Source organism: Pseudorasbora parva, chromosome 14, assembly GCF_024679245.1.
Source record: "Pseudorasbora parva isolate DD20220531a chromosome 14, ASM2467924v1, whole genome shotgun sequence".
Taxonomy (NCBI): Eukaryota; Metazoa; Chordata; class Actinopteri; order Cypriniformes; family Gobionidae; genus Pseudorasbora; species Pseudorasbora parva.
Genome location: NC_090185.1, coordinates 20,390,261 through 20,405,131, shown reverse-complemented (window position 1 = coordinate 20,405,131; position 14,871 = coordinate 20,390,261). Strand labels below are relative to the sequence as shown.

The following is a 14,871-nucleotide window of genomic DNA, read 5'->3' as shown; positions in this document are numbered from 1 at the left end:
CACACAGACTGTTTCCAGTTTAAAATGGCTTGAGATTTCCTTCATATAAATAAACCTTTACCTTACGTTTCAGCTGCAATTATAAATCTGAGTAAAAAAATATATATTCTGCACTGCAATGGGTTGAATGAAGAAAGGACATCTGCAAATGTTCAATTGCTTTTGAACGGTCCAATTATGTTTTTTGAGGTTTTGATTTCTAATTTCCTGGTCAGTATTACATAAAACAAGTGTCAAACACATGTTAGTTTTGATCATGTGGAATTTTTTGGGGTAAAATATTAAAAAATATTAACAAACGACATATGGGTTGAATGCACTGTTTTCAACCCTACCACTGAAAGGGTATACACACAATTTTACACTGATATTTCACTTCTCGTTTTTAAGAATAAACAATGTTTCTGAGAAAAACAGGATATACTTGAGTGTGTTATCACAGAACTTGTTTCAACCAGTTACTTAAAATAATGTTAACTGAAACCGTTCTGCAAAAATGATATGACAAAGTAGGCCTTCATTATACACCTAAAAACAATCGAATATAACTAAAGAATATTTGGTTGTTAGAAAACTTTTAATAATCTTAAAACAATTTTTCCCCTTAAAGGTGAACCTTCAATTGAACCAGTAAATAGTTGTATGAAAGTTGGGCTTTGACGGCAGTAAAAAAGCAGATGCGTAAAATAATAATCTCTAAATTCAACACATGAACTCGTACTTGACTTTGTATAAACAAACCAGAAAGAGTCAAACTCGTTCCTGACTATAGCGTTACTCGCTTTCTATGCAATTCATGCTGACAGAAATGAAATGAGAGATGACAAACAAAACCACAGATGTAGATGAAAACAGTCCCACCACATGTTGGGCGTTGATGTAATCAGAGGCAACGAAATGAGTGTCTTTATTTTATGAAAATCGATCTTCATCCATTATGACACAGGCGGGTACATACTCAAAGGAATCTCAGTATTCACTTTCATCTTATTTACATTCTTACTGAGAAAGTTCCATTAAGAAAGGCTCTTGGTACGGAAACATTATGCCAATTTCAAAGAGAGCTCAGTTTCAGAGGCACTAATGCAACCCAGATGCAGTTGGTCCACAATAACTTTTTCCATTTCCTTTGTTATAATTCCATCATTTATTTTTTTGACAGCATGAACATGACTGCCACGCATCAAAATAACCATCTTACTCCCAATCTACATCTTGTGATGAAATGCAACCGGTGGTTAAAATTTCAAGTGGCCAAATTTGATCTGGAACAACAATGATGTCATTTGTGTCTTCTTCTGACCCTCGGACAGCTCTGGGCTCTCACGTGGGCCAACTTCTGTCCACCTTTCTCTTCAGGACCACACGCTTCTTGCATATCAGGAAACATATGTGGAACTATCGGTCATCTTCAAGGTCTTCAATCCCTCGGGACCGCTGAAGAGTTTTAGCATGTCCACCTCCAGAGGGTGAAGGTGTCCGCTGATGATCATTGAGTGAAGTGGTCCTCCCAGGTCACAGGAGGCCAACTCGCGCAGCGTCCCGGAACGGATGATCTGGTCCTCGGCTCCGACCCGAGCCAGACCGACACACACTGTGTCTTCAGTCATTGCTGCATTGAAAGAAAGAACACAGGATAAACCATGAAACCAGCTTTCAATCAAATCTAATTCAATTTTCCATCAATGCTTGCCAGTGTCGAGACAAGTTGGCCAGACGTCCAGATGGTTCAACCACAGAGTTCATTTAGGTTTTCATGCTATTCAGAATGGTTTGCAAGAGTTTCTTACCCAGTTCCTCGTCCCGATCCCGTCTGTTCTGTACTATTTCCAGGAGTTGCTCAGCTGCCTGAGCGACAGTCATGTACCTGGGAGGCTCATAAATCTTTCGACCCCTGGAAACAAAGTGGGTTGTAAACTTAAAAGTGAGCAGAAGAATCCGGTGTCTTCTATTAATTTGTCTCAATCCCTGACAGTCTCGAAATTAGACCTGAGGAGTTAAAGGAGTTCACCCAAAAATGACAATTCTGTTATTAATTACTCACCCTCATGTCATTTCAAACCTATAAGACTTTCATTCATCTTCAGAACACAAATGAAGGTCTTTAGTGAAATCTAAGAGCTTTCTGTCCCTCCATACGCAACTATCCCTTTGACACTTCATAAAGAGATCATAAAACGAATCTATATCAATTACGCGTTTGAGCTTCCACAAGAACCCATGAGGTTCATTCTTGTGTTACGCAGCACGTATGAGCATCAGCAATAACCAATGAGGTTCATTCTTGTGTTACGCAGCACGTATGAGCATCAGCAATAACCAATGAGGTTCATTCTTGTGTTACGCAGCACGTATGAGCATCAGCAATAACCAATGAGGTTCATTCTTGTGTTAGGCAGCACGTTTGAGCTTCAGCAATAACCAATGAGGTTCATTCTTGTGTTACGCAGCACGTATGAGCATCAGCAATAACCAATGAGGTTCATTCTTGTGTTACGCAGCACGTATGAGCATCAGCAATAACCAATGAGGTTCATTCTTGTGTTAGGCAGCACGTTTGAGCTTCAGCAATAACCAATGAGGTTCATTCTTGTGTTACGCAGCACGTATGAGCATCAGCAATAACCAATGAGGTTCATTCTTGTGTTAGGCAGCACGTTTGAGCTTCAGCAATAACCAATGAGGTTCATTCTTGTGTTACGCAGCACGTATGAGCATCAGCAATAACCAATGAGGTTCATTCTTGTGTTACGCAGCACGTTTGAGCTTCAGCAATAACCAATGAGGTTCATTCTTGTGTTACGCAGCACGTATGAGCATCAGCAATAACCAATGAGGTTCATTCTTGTGTTAGGCAGCACGTTTGAGCTTCAGCAATAACCAATGAGGTTCATTCTTGTGTTACGCAGCACGTTTGAGCTTCAGCAATAACCAATGAGGTTCATTCTTGTGTTACGCAGCACGTTTGAGCTTCAGCAATAACCAATGAGGTTCATTCTTGTGTTACGCAGCACGTTTGAGCTTCAGCAATAACCAATGAGGTTCATTCTTGTGTTACGCAGCACATTTGAGCTTCAGCAATAACCAATGAGGTTCATTCTTGTGTTACGCAGCACGTTTGAGCTTCAGCAATAACCAATGAGGTTCATTCTCGTGTTACGCAGCACGTTTTAGCTAGTGCAAGAACCAATGAGGTTCATTCTTGTGTTACGCAGCACGTTTTAGCTAGTGCAAGAACCAATGAGGTTGATTCTCGTGTTAAGCCTTGTTTATACTTGACGTTTCCGCACGAGCACGAGGGTGCGTGCGGCAAAAATTGCATCAATGCGGAGTGGGCGGTAGTGCGCGTTGGGTGCTTAAGACCCCATTTCACCCGGCGGTGTGCAGCGCATTTTTTGTAACAGCGTGCGTGACTCTAGTCGAGCATGACGTCTTATCACACCGGCACCCAGGTTTGCAAAATAGAAATTAGGTGCTTATATTAACTAAATGAGCCTACAAAAGCAGAAATAAGCCATTTTAAATTAAGATCCATGTTAAATAAAAATGTTTAGTGAAATTAGGAAATATCTAAGAGATCGTTAATTTAGTTGTATAGTGAGCATATATTTTGTTCTCATGTCACAAGTAATAATATCACGGTTTACTGAGTTTGACACGATTCTTTTGTAGTGTGATTTTTGGTGAAGCGTACTAAATAAATATCACCCCCTGTGTACGTTAGCCCACCTCTTCTTGACATTTTTTCCTGATGGATTATAGAAAAATCACTCCTCTGTCGGTCACCCTCTGTCACCCTCTGTCGTTTCAAAGAATAGCAGAATGGCGAGCGCGTCAAGTATAAACGCCTCGCCCGTTTGGGCAGGAGCGCGCAGTCAGCGGAGGCTCGCGCTGCGGAGCCAGGCGAAGGTATAAACAAGGCTTTACGCAGCACTTTTGAGCTTCAGCAAGAACGAAAGGCTTAAGTGTTTGGAATGACATGAGGGTGAGTACATGATGACAGAATTGAGATTTTTGGGTGAATAATGCAAAGATACCTAGAAGTTGCCGGTGGTCCCAAAACATTAAGCAGGTAGATGCCCGTTAATGCAATTTACATCTGAGCTTTGAAGTAACATACTTTGCATGCTTTACTCATTAATGGGCCATCAGTCTGTCCTTGATGAAATCAGTCAACGTTAGGAAGCTGGAGACATGCTTTGAATTTCTTTTTGGGGCCATTTCCCCCTCCCTGCAGTGAAGGGCATCAACCTCACTGGACAAGCATCTGACTGTGACCAAAATCATGCAGCATATGGTTATTCCATTTCCGAGTAATGGTACAACAGAGTCAATAAATCTGGGAGACATTAGCACACTTTCCAGCCTAGAACAGTGAGCACGCACCAGGCCTAATGCTCGTCTCCTTATAGCGTACATAGTGGAACACTAAAACCCATTTGGGGTTTATGTGGATTGGATATAAAATTACACAAAGTGTGCAACCATGGGGGGAGATAATTACAGGACACCAAGGAAAGAGCAAGGAGTTAACAGCCATCTTCTATGAGGAGAAATAACTCAAGTTCAACACCAGTGAAGGTTTTTCGGAAAGACTTTTGAGTTTGAAAGCAGACTATGAAGTTCCCTGTTGCCGATAAAACATATTTCTGAAGGCTTCAGATGGGAAAATTATACTGTGGCAGTTCTGGAGGCGGCCCAGGGAAGGTCCATGATAGCATATCACGCGTCCAAGTCAAACAAGCTACCACGGTTTTTACTGTTGTTATTTTTTTCCAGCTCAACCAGTCTGCCCCCCAGCAACTTGAGCATGAATGTTAACTCAATGTCTGCTGTAAACCACAAAACGCCCCTCCCGGAAAAGCACCACAGACATGATATAAATCAGCAGAGCCCCCTCAACCCCACAGAAAATCAGAAAGCGCGAGTCTTACCTCATTAAATTCTCCATGGACTGCTCTTTGACTTTGATATCTGTGAAAAAGGGGAGTTGTAAGAGTTGTACGACACAATAAGCTTGGGTTTTATAAACTAGGCCTCTCTGGATGTTACTGTCACATCATAAATAGTCAGTCGCCCCTCCATCTGGGGCTGTTAACCCCATGCAGTCTGGAATTAAGTACATTTTCAGACTGCACCTGAGAGGGGCCCATATTGAGAACAAAGCAAAGACAAATGTACAAATCATGACCAGTCATGTTCTCACACCGCGTCTACACCGAAAGCATCGACGTTAACCTCAAAATGTTCATAAATAACAGACCAACCGGCTGAAAGTTCAAGGCTAGACTTCAGGTATTGTAAAATAAGACAACTTCTTAGTTTGCTACTATCTTTTGAATGCATTTTAGAATAGCGAAAATTTTTACGTCAACGTTTTTTAACTTTACATTGTGCAAAATTTGAATTAGTAGGCTAGATATCAGAAAATGCACATATAAATCATAATTAAGCAATTATATTTGGGGAGGAAAACACAACAGAATTAATGTTTTTTTATATTTATTTTAAAGGCATACAATTCGTAATGACATTTGTAAAAACATTTTTTTGAAAAAATTCATAAAATCCATTAATTAATGGTATTTGTAAAAATTCTAAATCACTTTGTTCCAGTTTGGAAAAAAAAAGTGGCTGTGTTGCTTGCCAACATTCGAAACAGAACTGAATTTCCACATCTATTAATATTTTGGATTTAATTTAGAAACATCAGCAAATAAATTGACCCAATATTTGCCATCTTGATTAATAGCCCATGTCTTGTTAGCGATGTTATGATGAATAGATGCAGTGTATAGTCCTTGTGTTTGTCTGTGTGTGTGCTTTTGTTGTGTCTGTGGGTTATTGTGTTAGATAAGCGCACTTGCGGCCAAGGGTGGACGGGGAGGTGTTCGATCCCCGCCTCCCTCTGTTTGCTTTTGAATAATGAGGTTAATAACACTGATCCCTCTCTTGCTCATTTTTGTCCTCAGCTGGGAAGCACCTGGGGACTCCCGCCCCTCCCCCTCTGGCGCCGCCAGCCAATGAAGCACGACCACCAAGCCGTAGACTACGATTTTACCAACATTCATTACCAAAGATGCCTTCCACTGGGAAATCCCACTGCTACTTTGGGGGGTTTATTGAGAGTTGGCTGGAAATCTCCACGGCACAGATTTAAACGTAAATTATTTGCGACCATCTGCCTTGGGGGTACCAAAGCATTTGCACCGGGTCCAAGTCTAATATGCCCCTGAAGGGAAACGTCTATTTGACTAGGTGTCAAAACACGGTGGTCGTTGCGTCTGGTTGACACATTCATTGCTACAGTGACTATTAAAGATGCAACAAACATGCATGCATGAAAAAATAGCTTGGGGACAGAACATGCCAATTGGGCGACGACATCACATAACTTTCTGTCTGAATATAGCATCCCATTCACAAAGACTCGAAGGAAGTGCTTACCCAGCAGGCACAGCGTGTGCAGGCCCATATCCCTGTTCTTCTTGATCTTATCATAGAAGCTCTCGGGTCTCCACGAGTCCGTCCAAAACACAATGGACACTGTCTCCCCGAAGTTGTACAACTAAGGAGGAAAACGCAATCACATATTTACTCGCACTGCATCTATGTTTGCATGGGTCAGTGTGTTCACGTAGAGCATTTTCAGCTCTGTTTCAGCGGCAAGGTGCTTCCTGTTATTCAGAAAGCATGACATCAGTGTAAACACTAGAGTGCCGCACAGCTGACACAACAAACTGTCATGTTCTACAGACATTGTAAAGCACATATTAGTGCGATGTGACCCAACCAGGGTTATTATAGATAATAACTAATACGAAAACCGTACAAAAATAAATAAAAATGTTAAATGAAATTAAACTTATTTCATTTTAGCTGGTTACCAAGATTTCAAATTTCTGCTTGTACTAAAATAACTAAAACTGCAATTTAAAATAAAATAAAAAAAGAGACAAAAAAAAACAAATAATAAATATGACCATAACACAACTAAATTATTAAAAATGTAACTACAATTTAAAATTAAAATACAAAATAGAAAAGGATTAGATTAGGCCGACTAGTGACCTAGATGCATTACATTTTGCTTAGCTCTAATAAATTCTATAGTGATGATTTAAAGGGATGGAATTTAGAGTCAGAACTTCATGGAGAGCGTTTTCACAAGGTGCCGCACATGATATGATGGGGAAAATAAACAATATCGTAACCAAAAATTAGGAATTTGTTATTCATTATACTTATGAATTAATTCACCATTTGGGTTAAATCGTGGCAATGTTGTAGTTCAATTAAACCGAGGGAATGAATTTAGAAAACATGGCCACAAAATAATGTGGGACCAAATTTTTAAATCATGGCCACGATATCTTTTTTTTGATAGTCTTATGCTTTCTCAGCAGGTGTTAGCATGCTGATAATCTAAGAAAAGAAGACATTTTGAAACTTTTTTTTTTTTTTTTGACCATACAATGAAAGTCAATGGGGTCCAATGCTGTTGTTTTTTTTTGACCCCATTGACTTTCACCGTACGGACAAAAAAAGTTAAACACAACACAAAATATATTTTGTGTTCAGCAAAAGAAAGAAAGCCAATCAGAATGCAATGAAATTAGGACATAACTTTCATTTTCCTGTAAAATATCCATATGAATTCAGCATGTCGCCCTTTCAATTTAGTTTTGACACTGTAATTTGTAATCAACAATGTCACAAAGATCCGTCGAAATGTCAGAGTCTTCTCTCTGTATGCTGGTATCATTTTGTCTGCTTAAACTCCACCCCTTTCTTACAATCGACTGCAAGCTGACTGCAAAAGATCTGTCCCTACTTCCACTTCGTTGTGACTTAAGATCGTCATTCAGAATACTACCTTGTCATGGGGAGGCAGAACAAAACTAATCCTTCTAATACAATAATGACAGATAGTTGCAAAAAAACAAAACAATACATACTATATGGGGAATCTCACTTTTTTCCTGGCATCCCTATTTGTTGATTACCTCCAATTAGCACATCTTGATCTGCACCCAAACATTGCAAATTGCAATGTGTGTTAACCTACCAAATCCTTTTGTAGCTGAAAGCGGCAGCTGCGGTAGATGATTTAGGACCTGCTTTTTCTACCTAAATAATATCTTTGAGAAATGGCACCACTGATCTCAGATCAACTGAAAATGCCTATCGTGAGCTTAGGGCGGCATCTGGGGCCTCTTGGTACACAAAGCTGCCCTGACAGGTCAATACAGGGGGCTGTTATTGATGGCCACTAGGCTCCGTTGATAGACTCCGCTGGGACGCCTACAGCACAAAGGCCGTAATGCTGTTTGATCATTTTCACGAGAGACTGGGCACGAACGATGAGCGATAGCAAAGTACGTTCTCTGGAACGTACATGTTGACAATGACACCATGGGGAAGCTTTGCATTAAGGTGCGTCACAACATTTCGGCAAACTTTTGTGTAGCGAAGCATGAAGCACAACTGACAAAGACGTCATTTTCAAACCAAGCAGCTTCCTGTTGCACTGTAAACACTAACGCGCAATAATGAATTGGCTTGAAAAGAGCCAACTCAAATTAAACAAATTATTTCAATCAAATGAACTTTTAAGAGTGTTTAGAACTTCACAAAACTGATATATTTTAAGTAAGCTGAATTGTTTCATTGTTTTGAGTTGTATGAACTTATTTCTTTTTATTTAGACACGTTTAAATTTGACTGAAAATGGGCTGGGATTTCTATTTCCCAGCATGCTTTGCCAAAATTCTCAAAAGGGAGAGTAAATGCGAAAAATAACTTATATAATGTTTTTTTTGTGCAATATTAATGTAGTGTGTAATGTGTTATGCTAGTTTAGAACATTTTCTTTTTTGTTTTTGTTTATAGCGTTACCATCATGGTGACGAGTGAGAATGAGCTTAGTTAGAGAACAGATATATGTTAAATGTATTATTTTGCTGTCTTCATTCAGCAAGTGCTATGCTAATGATATCAAAGCATTATGTAACCAATTAGCAAGGTAGCATTTATGGAATTAGCTAGTTAAATCTAGCCAAAATCTAGTTTCCACTGCTAAAAATATTTAAGTTGAGATTACATGATCATTTTAAGTTGAATGTATGAATTAGCTTAAAGGGATCCCCTGGTGTTGAGACTTGTATGGCTTAATATAACATAAATGATGTCTCTTACTGAATTATGTAGTAGAAAACCCATGAAAGATCTACGTTATTTAAAAAATCGATTTTATATTTGGACCATGGGCGGCGCCATTTTGTTTGCGTTCTAGGTTGATGACGTAGAGTGGTTGAACTCCTCAATCAGCTGGCATTATCCGTAGCTATTTTTACCACAACGCAACTCGAAAATTGTTTCAGAGTTAAAAAAAACCAATGAATTGCTTTGTAATTGTACTTAAAACACACTCAAACATACATGTGCACACAAACTCACCTACACAAACAGATCGGCGGCCGGGCACACACACCTGACAGACTGCGTTGTGTCTCAATCGAGATGTTGGGCTGCTCAGTCTCCATGACAGGGGCTGAATCCGAAATCGACCCCCTATACCTTGAAATAGGGCATTATTTGAAGGGACGGCCATTTGTAGTGTTATCCGACACCATAGTGGACATGTTCGAGTGCAGTCATTCAGTCTCACGTTGCACCGCAGTGTACAGCCGATTTACAACAGCTGTCCGACTTCACGCACCCAAACATACATGTGCACACAAACTCTCTCGCTCACACAGACTCACACACACCCCAACAGATCGGCGCGAACACACACACACACACACAAACACACACACACACATATGAGGCGCGAACAGATCGGCGCGAACACACACGCACTGCGTGCGCGCATACATCACTATTCCCTGTGTTGATATCATAGATAGACTGTTGATATGCAGTAGATTAACTGTAATGCCTAATGTATCCAGCAGAGGGAAATATCTAGGTAGGATGATGGGATAAGTTAACGTGAGGAAGAGAGGCAGGATGTTTTGGTGATGATGCATGGGATTGGTTTGTGCATTAAAGTTTGAGCACAAGCTCAGTGAATTAACCTCAATCTTTAAACTTTCACTTTTAAGACACAAATTACTTTCGCTACTTTTGTTCACTAATACAACTTGAAGGAGTGAATGAAGACGATCGAGTGCGTGAAGTCGGACAGCTGTTGTGTGTAAATCGGCTGTACACTCGTTATTGCGGTGGAACGTGAGACTGAATGACTGCACTCGAACATGTCCACTATGGTGTCAGACAACACTACAAATGGCCGTCCCTTCAAATAATGCCCTATTTCAAGGTATAGGGGGTCGATTTCGGATTCAGCCCCTGTCATGGAGACTGAGCAGCCCAACATCTCGATTGAGACACAACGCAGTCTGTCAGGTGTGTGTGCCCGGCCGCTGATCTGTTTGTGTAGGTGAGTTTGTGTGCACATGTATGTTTGAGTGTGTTTTAAGTACAATTACAAAGCAATTCATTGGTTTTGTTTAACTCTGAAACAATTTTCGAGTTGCGTTGTGGTAAAAATAGCTACGGGTAATGCCAGCTGATTGAGGAGTTCAACCAATCTACGTCATCAACCTAGAACGCAAACAAAATGGCGCCGCCCATGGTCCAAATATAAAATCGATTTTTAAAATAACGTAGATCTTTCATGGGTTTTCTACTACATAATTCAGTAAGAGACATCATTTATGTTATATTAAGCCATACAAGTCTCAACACCAGGGGATCCCTTTAAGGATCTTAACTTAAACTTTACATTTCGTAACTTTTGTAAAAATGATGTAACTGATTACTCTTATTGTTTTTTTGTTGTTGTTTTTTTGCCAACATATTCGCATGAGCAACTTGAACCAGTTGTGTAACCTATGTGAGGAAATATTTCGCCCTGACACTAAATTCCCACTTCCGTAGGTTCCTATTGAAATTACTGAATTTCGCACAAGAAAAATTGCCAAATAACGGTAAATGTACCTGCATTCCACAGCAGCCCACTGCATTCATGATGGAGGCGTTGTGAATTACACGATACCGTATCCCAGCATTCAGCGCTCGCAGAACCAGGTCGCTGTGGGTTGTGGCGCTGGAGAAAAGCAAAAATTCAGTTTTTTGTTTTTTTGCGTAGATGAATCCAAAACATGCGCTAGCCGCAGATTGGCTACTTGTCAACATACTACTGTGTTGTGCTGTTTACAAGGTGGAAGTAATCCAAATTGCGCCACAAACGCTTATCCTTTTCAATTTTGAATATATCATTAAACTTTATTAAACCCACACGTTCTTAAGAGCAGGAAAATGAGGAGTCAGACCCCCGTCCCTCCTCCCTCCATGTGGGCTTTGGTGGTTTGGATGGAAAACCGCTGGAGCCAAACACTTCGCAACCGTGACTACAAACGATAGAGAAGGGAAAGTGCTGCGTAATTAGCTCATCTCTTCTGGAGAGTTCTCAAAGTACCCAGACCTCAGGCGTCCACATCCCACTTCTCGTAAGACAGATATCATTGTAGCCCACAGCATTGTTGCTCAACCACTCTGTGGAGCATATACTCTGAATAATAAGAAAGGTTTCCATTATTTATCTTCTATTAGGCAGTAGGAAGTGTATTCTGATGTTTTTTTGTTGTTGTTGTTTTTATACTTATGGTTGAAAGGGAAATGTATTTTAAGCCGTGCATGCTTTCAAGTGCACTTAACTGTAGTTAAGCGCACTATCAGAATCAAAATGAACTAAATGAGTCTGAACATTTCCTCTAATTTCTCATGTAATTACTTTTTTTTATTTTATAATGCAATGTGAATTAAAACAGGGTAAAGCTGATAAAGCTTTTCAAAGAAAGTGCAACATCTGAGTCATTGCACTTTGTGGGATTGTGGTATAAGTGATGGCAACATAAGAGTGATTCAAGGGCAACATCATATGACAAATATGCACAGAAACCTCAAATGAAAATTGCCAACTATATTGTTGAGGGTAAATCCTCTTCAACAGTCTGAACAGATGCTTTAGATCAGGTCAAGTTTGCAGTTGTACATATGGATCAGATGCATTAAATATGAATTTAACAGCTGAGAATTGCTACTGTAGATTTTTAAGTCGTTTGTTTGTCTTACCCAAAAGGATCACCAACCACCAGGAATGCCACATCACTGACATCTGCTCCCTTTAGGATCTCATCCGCCTGTTGTTCCACCATGTCTCTGTCTGCCAATAGCAACTCGCGCCCATAATACTCCTCCTTCGACAGAAAACAATGGCAACATAAATATATCAATATTTCTGATGCTCATGTATGTAAATTTCATACTTGGGTTTTTATATCATTGTGGCACTTTTAAATGGTTGTATTTTATCAAAGGCGGAAAAAAAACTATTTAAAAAAACCTAAAACCCTACATGGGGGGGGGGGGGGGTCTTGTGAACAAAAACTATTCTCGTTGCTTCATAAAATGATTGTAGAGCCACTGTAGTGAGATGGAGTTTGTAACGACGTCTTTAGTGCCTTTTATGGGTCTTGAGAGAGAAAATGACATTGTGGCCAATGAAGGCCTTTCTAAGCCATCGGATTTTAACACAAATATCTTAATTTGAACAAAGGTCTTACGGGTGTCGAACGACATGAGGGTTAGTAATTACTGACAGAATTTTCATTTTTGGGTGAACTAACCCTTTAAGTACACCATTTCCACCTTTCTTTTTCTGAATAATATTACTTCGGATATGCTTTTGTGTGGCTAAAATAGTCCCAAATGTGGTGCAATTTCTTTTAATTATAATATGAATAAAAATGAAATATTGGAATAAGTACAGTTGCTTAACCTTGCATTATTATTTCTTACAAAATACTCATAGGATTAGTTCACCCAAAAATGCCAACGTTTTCAAAAGATCATTTGCACCCAAAAATTCACGTCAGAATGAACCTCACTGATTTTCGCATGTCAAGCAAACATACTTAAGCTTCTGTTTACAACTGATGTGCGGATTGATAAATGTTTATATGTGGGGAAAAAAATTAATTTTAATCTGTTCATCCTATAAGTCTCTTCAGAAAATCCTCAAGCCATATGGATTAGTTCACGGATCTCGTTATGAACTTTATGAAGCTTCAAAAAAACTAACTTTATGGTAGTTGCATAACTGTCAATCGAGGGGCAGAAATCTCTTAAATTTCCTCAAAAATATCTATATTTGTTTTCAGATGATGAACGAAAGTCTTACGGGTTTGGAATGACATAAGGGGGAGTAAAGGATTACAGAATTTCCATTTTAGGGTAAACTAAACCTTTAATAACTGAAAAACTTTCGACTGCCAAATCAGTCAGTGTGGCCAAACCAACATCCAGGAAGTCATTTTGTTGTCAAGTGACAAGAAAACTATCACAGGACACCTATATCAGTAAAGTCCTTAAAAATATCACATATTTTGAACTTTTATGAAAAGGCACGGCTATATCAGGTCAAAATGAGTAACCAAATAACTATAGCCTAGTTATTTATTTATTTATTGAATATATATATATATATATATATATATATATATATATATATATATATATATATATATATATATATATTCATAAATGTTCATGATTTAAACATTTCTAAAACATTTGTTTGCCTTGAAAAATATGTTAAAAAAACTTATGAAATTACTAAGTTTTACTTTTATTAGTACTCATTTTAGAACATTACACAAGAACATAAACATCACAATTTTATGACGTGTTTTTAAACTAGTTTTAACAATAAAAAGTATTCTGATAATTCTAGGAATCATTATTTATCATCAACTTGCATACTGCTGGTAACTGAGTGCCATATTTGCGTCTGGGGTCTCAAAATACAGCAGTATTTCAAAAATGCAATCAGTCTTTATCGAGATACGCATCGAGCTGTCAACCACCAGGACTCAGACCTAATGTATGTTTAATGATCCACATACCAAAGCTTCCTTCCCGACGGTCAGTATGGACGTGTAAGCCTCCAGATAAACGCGACTACACTGTCGGATGATCTCTAAACCTTTGACAGTGATGTCTTTAGCATCGCCCAGACCAAGACCGATGAAATATAACATCTCTTGACCAGAGAACACAGCAGCTTTCTCCGTTACACGTCGCTAAAAGGCTTACTCACAAAATGGTTATTTGTTAATAAACTGTTTCAGACACTGAAAAGCTTGCAGTATACATTCAGCTCTTCACTATTCACTGTTATTCAGCACTCACATGGTGCCACATGGAGAAACTGACAACCGCTGCCGTAAAGCGTAGAGTACTTCACGACAATGTCGCGTGCTGTAGGCTGTAAAAAATAGAAAGAAAATAGGCGGTAGCCAATGCTGACTAAAAGCAAGGCTGAACTAGACTTTGTTTTAAAATCACATTTATTGTGTCTAGGATGTTGTGCACGCAGCACGGTTAATAATTTATATAAGCACACACACACAGGTCCTGCACACACACAGGTCCTTCTCAAAAAATTAGCATATGTGATAAAAGTTCATTATTTTCCATAATGTAATAATAAAAAATTAAACTTTCATATATTTTAGATTCATTGCACACCAACTGAAATATTTCAGGTCTTTTATTGTTTTAATACTAATGATTTTGGCATACAGCTCATGAAATTCCTATCTCAAAAAAATAGCATATCATGAAAAGGTTCTCGAAACGAGCTAATCATCTGAATCAACTAATTAACTCTAAACACCTGCAAAAGATTGGGTAAGACACAGAAATACATTTCTGACCGAATAGGCTGTTCCCAGAGTGCTGCATCAAGGCACCGCAGTGGGAATTTTGTGGGAAGGAAAAAGTGTGGCAAAAAACGTT

General features: G+C 39.0%; 1 protein-coding gene across 1 annotated transcript; it reads right to left on the bottom strand.

Annotated features, from left to right (window-relative positions):
* Positions 1-890: 890 nt before the first annotated feature.
* On the bottom strand, positions 891-14,309 carry dph5 (diphthamide biosynthesis 5). The gene is made up of 7 exons (XM_067415793.1): positions 13,977-14,309; positions 12,145-12,269; positions 11,008-11,116; positions 6,448-6,568; positions 4,935-4,974; positions 1,791-1,894; positions 891-1,612 (listed from the first exon to the last, which is right to left on the bottom strand). The coding sequence occupies exons 1-7, from the start codon at positions 14,109-14,111 to the stop codon at positions 1,380-1,382; spliced, it is 867 nt and encodes a 288-aa protein (XP_067271894.1). The 5' UTR covers positions 14,112-14,309; the 3' UTR covers positions 891-1,379.
* Between the last annotated feature and the right edge of the window lie 562 nt (positions 14,310-14,871).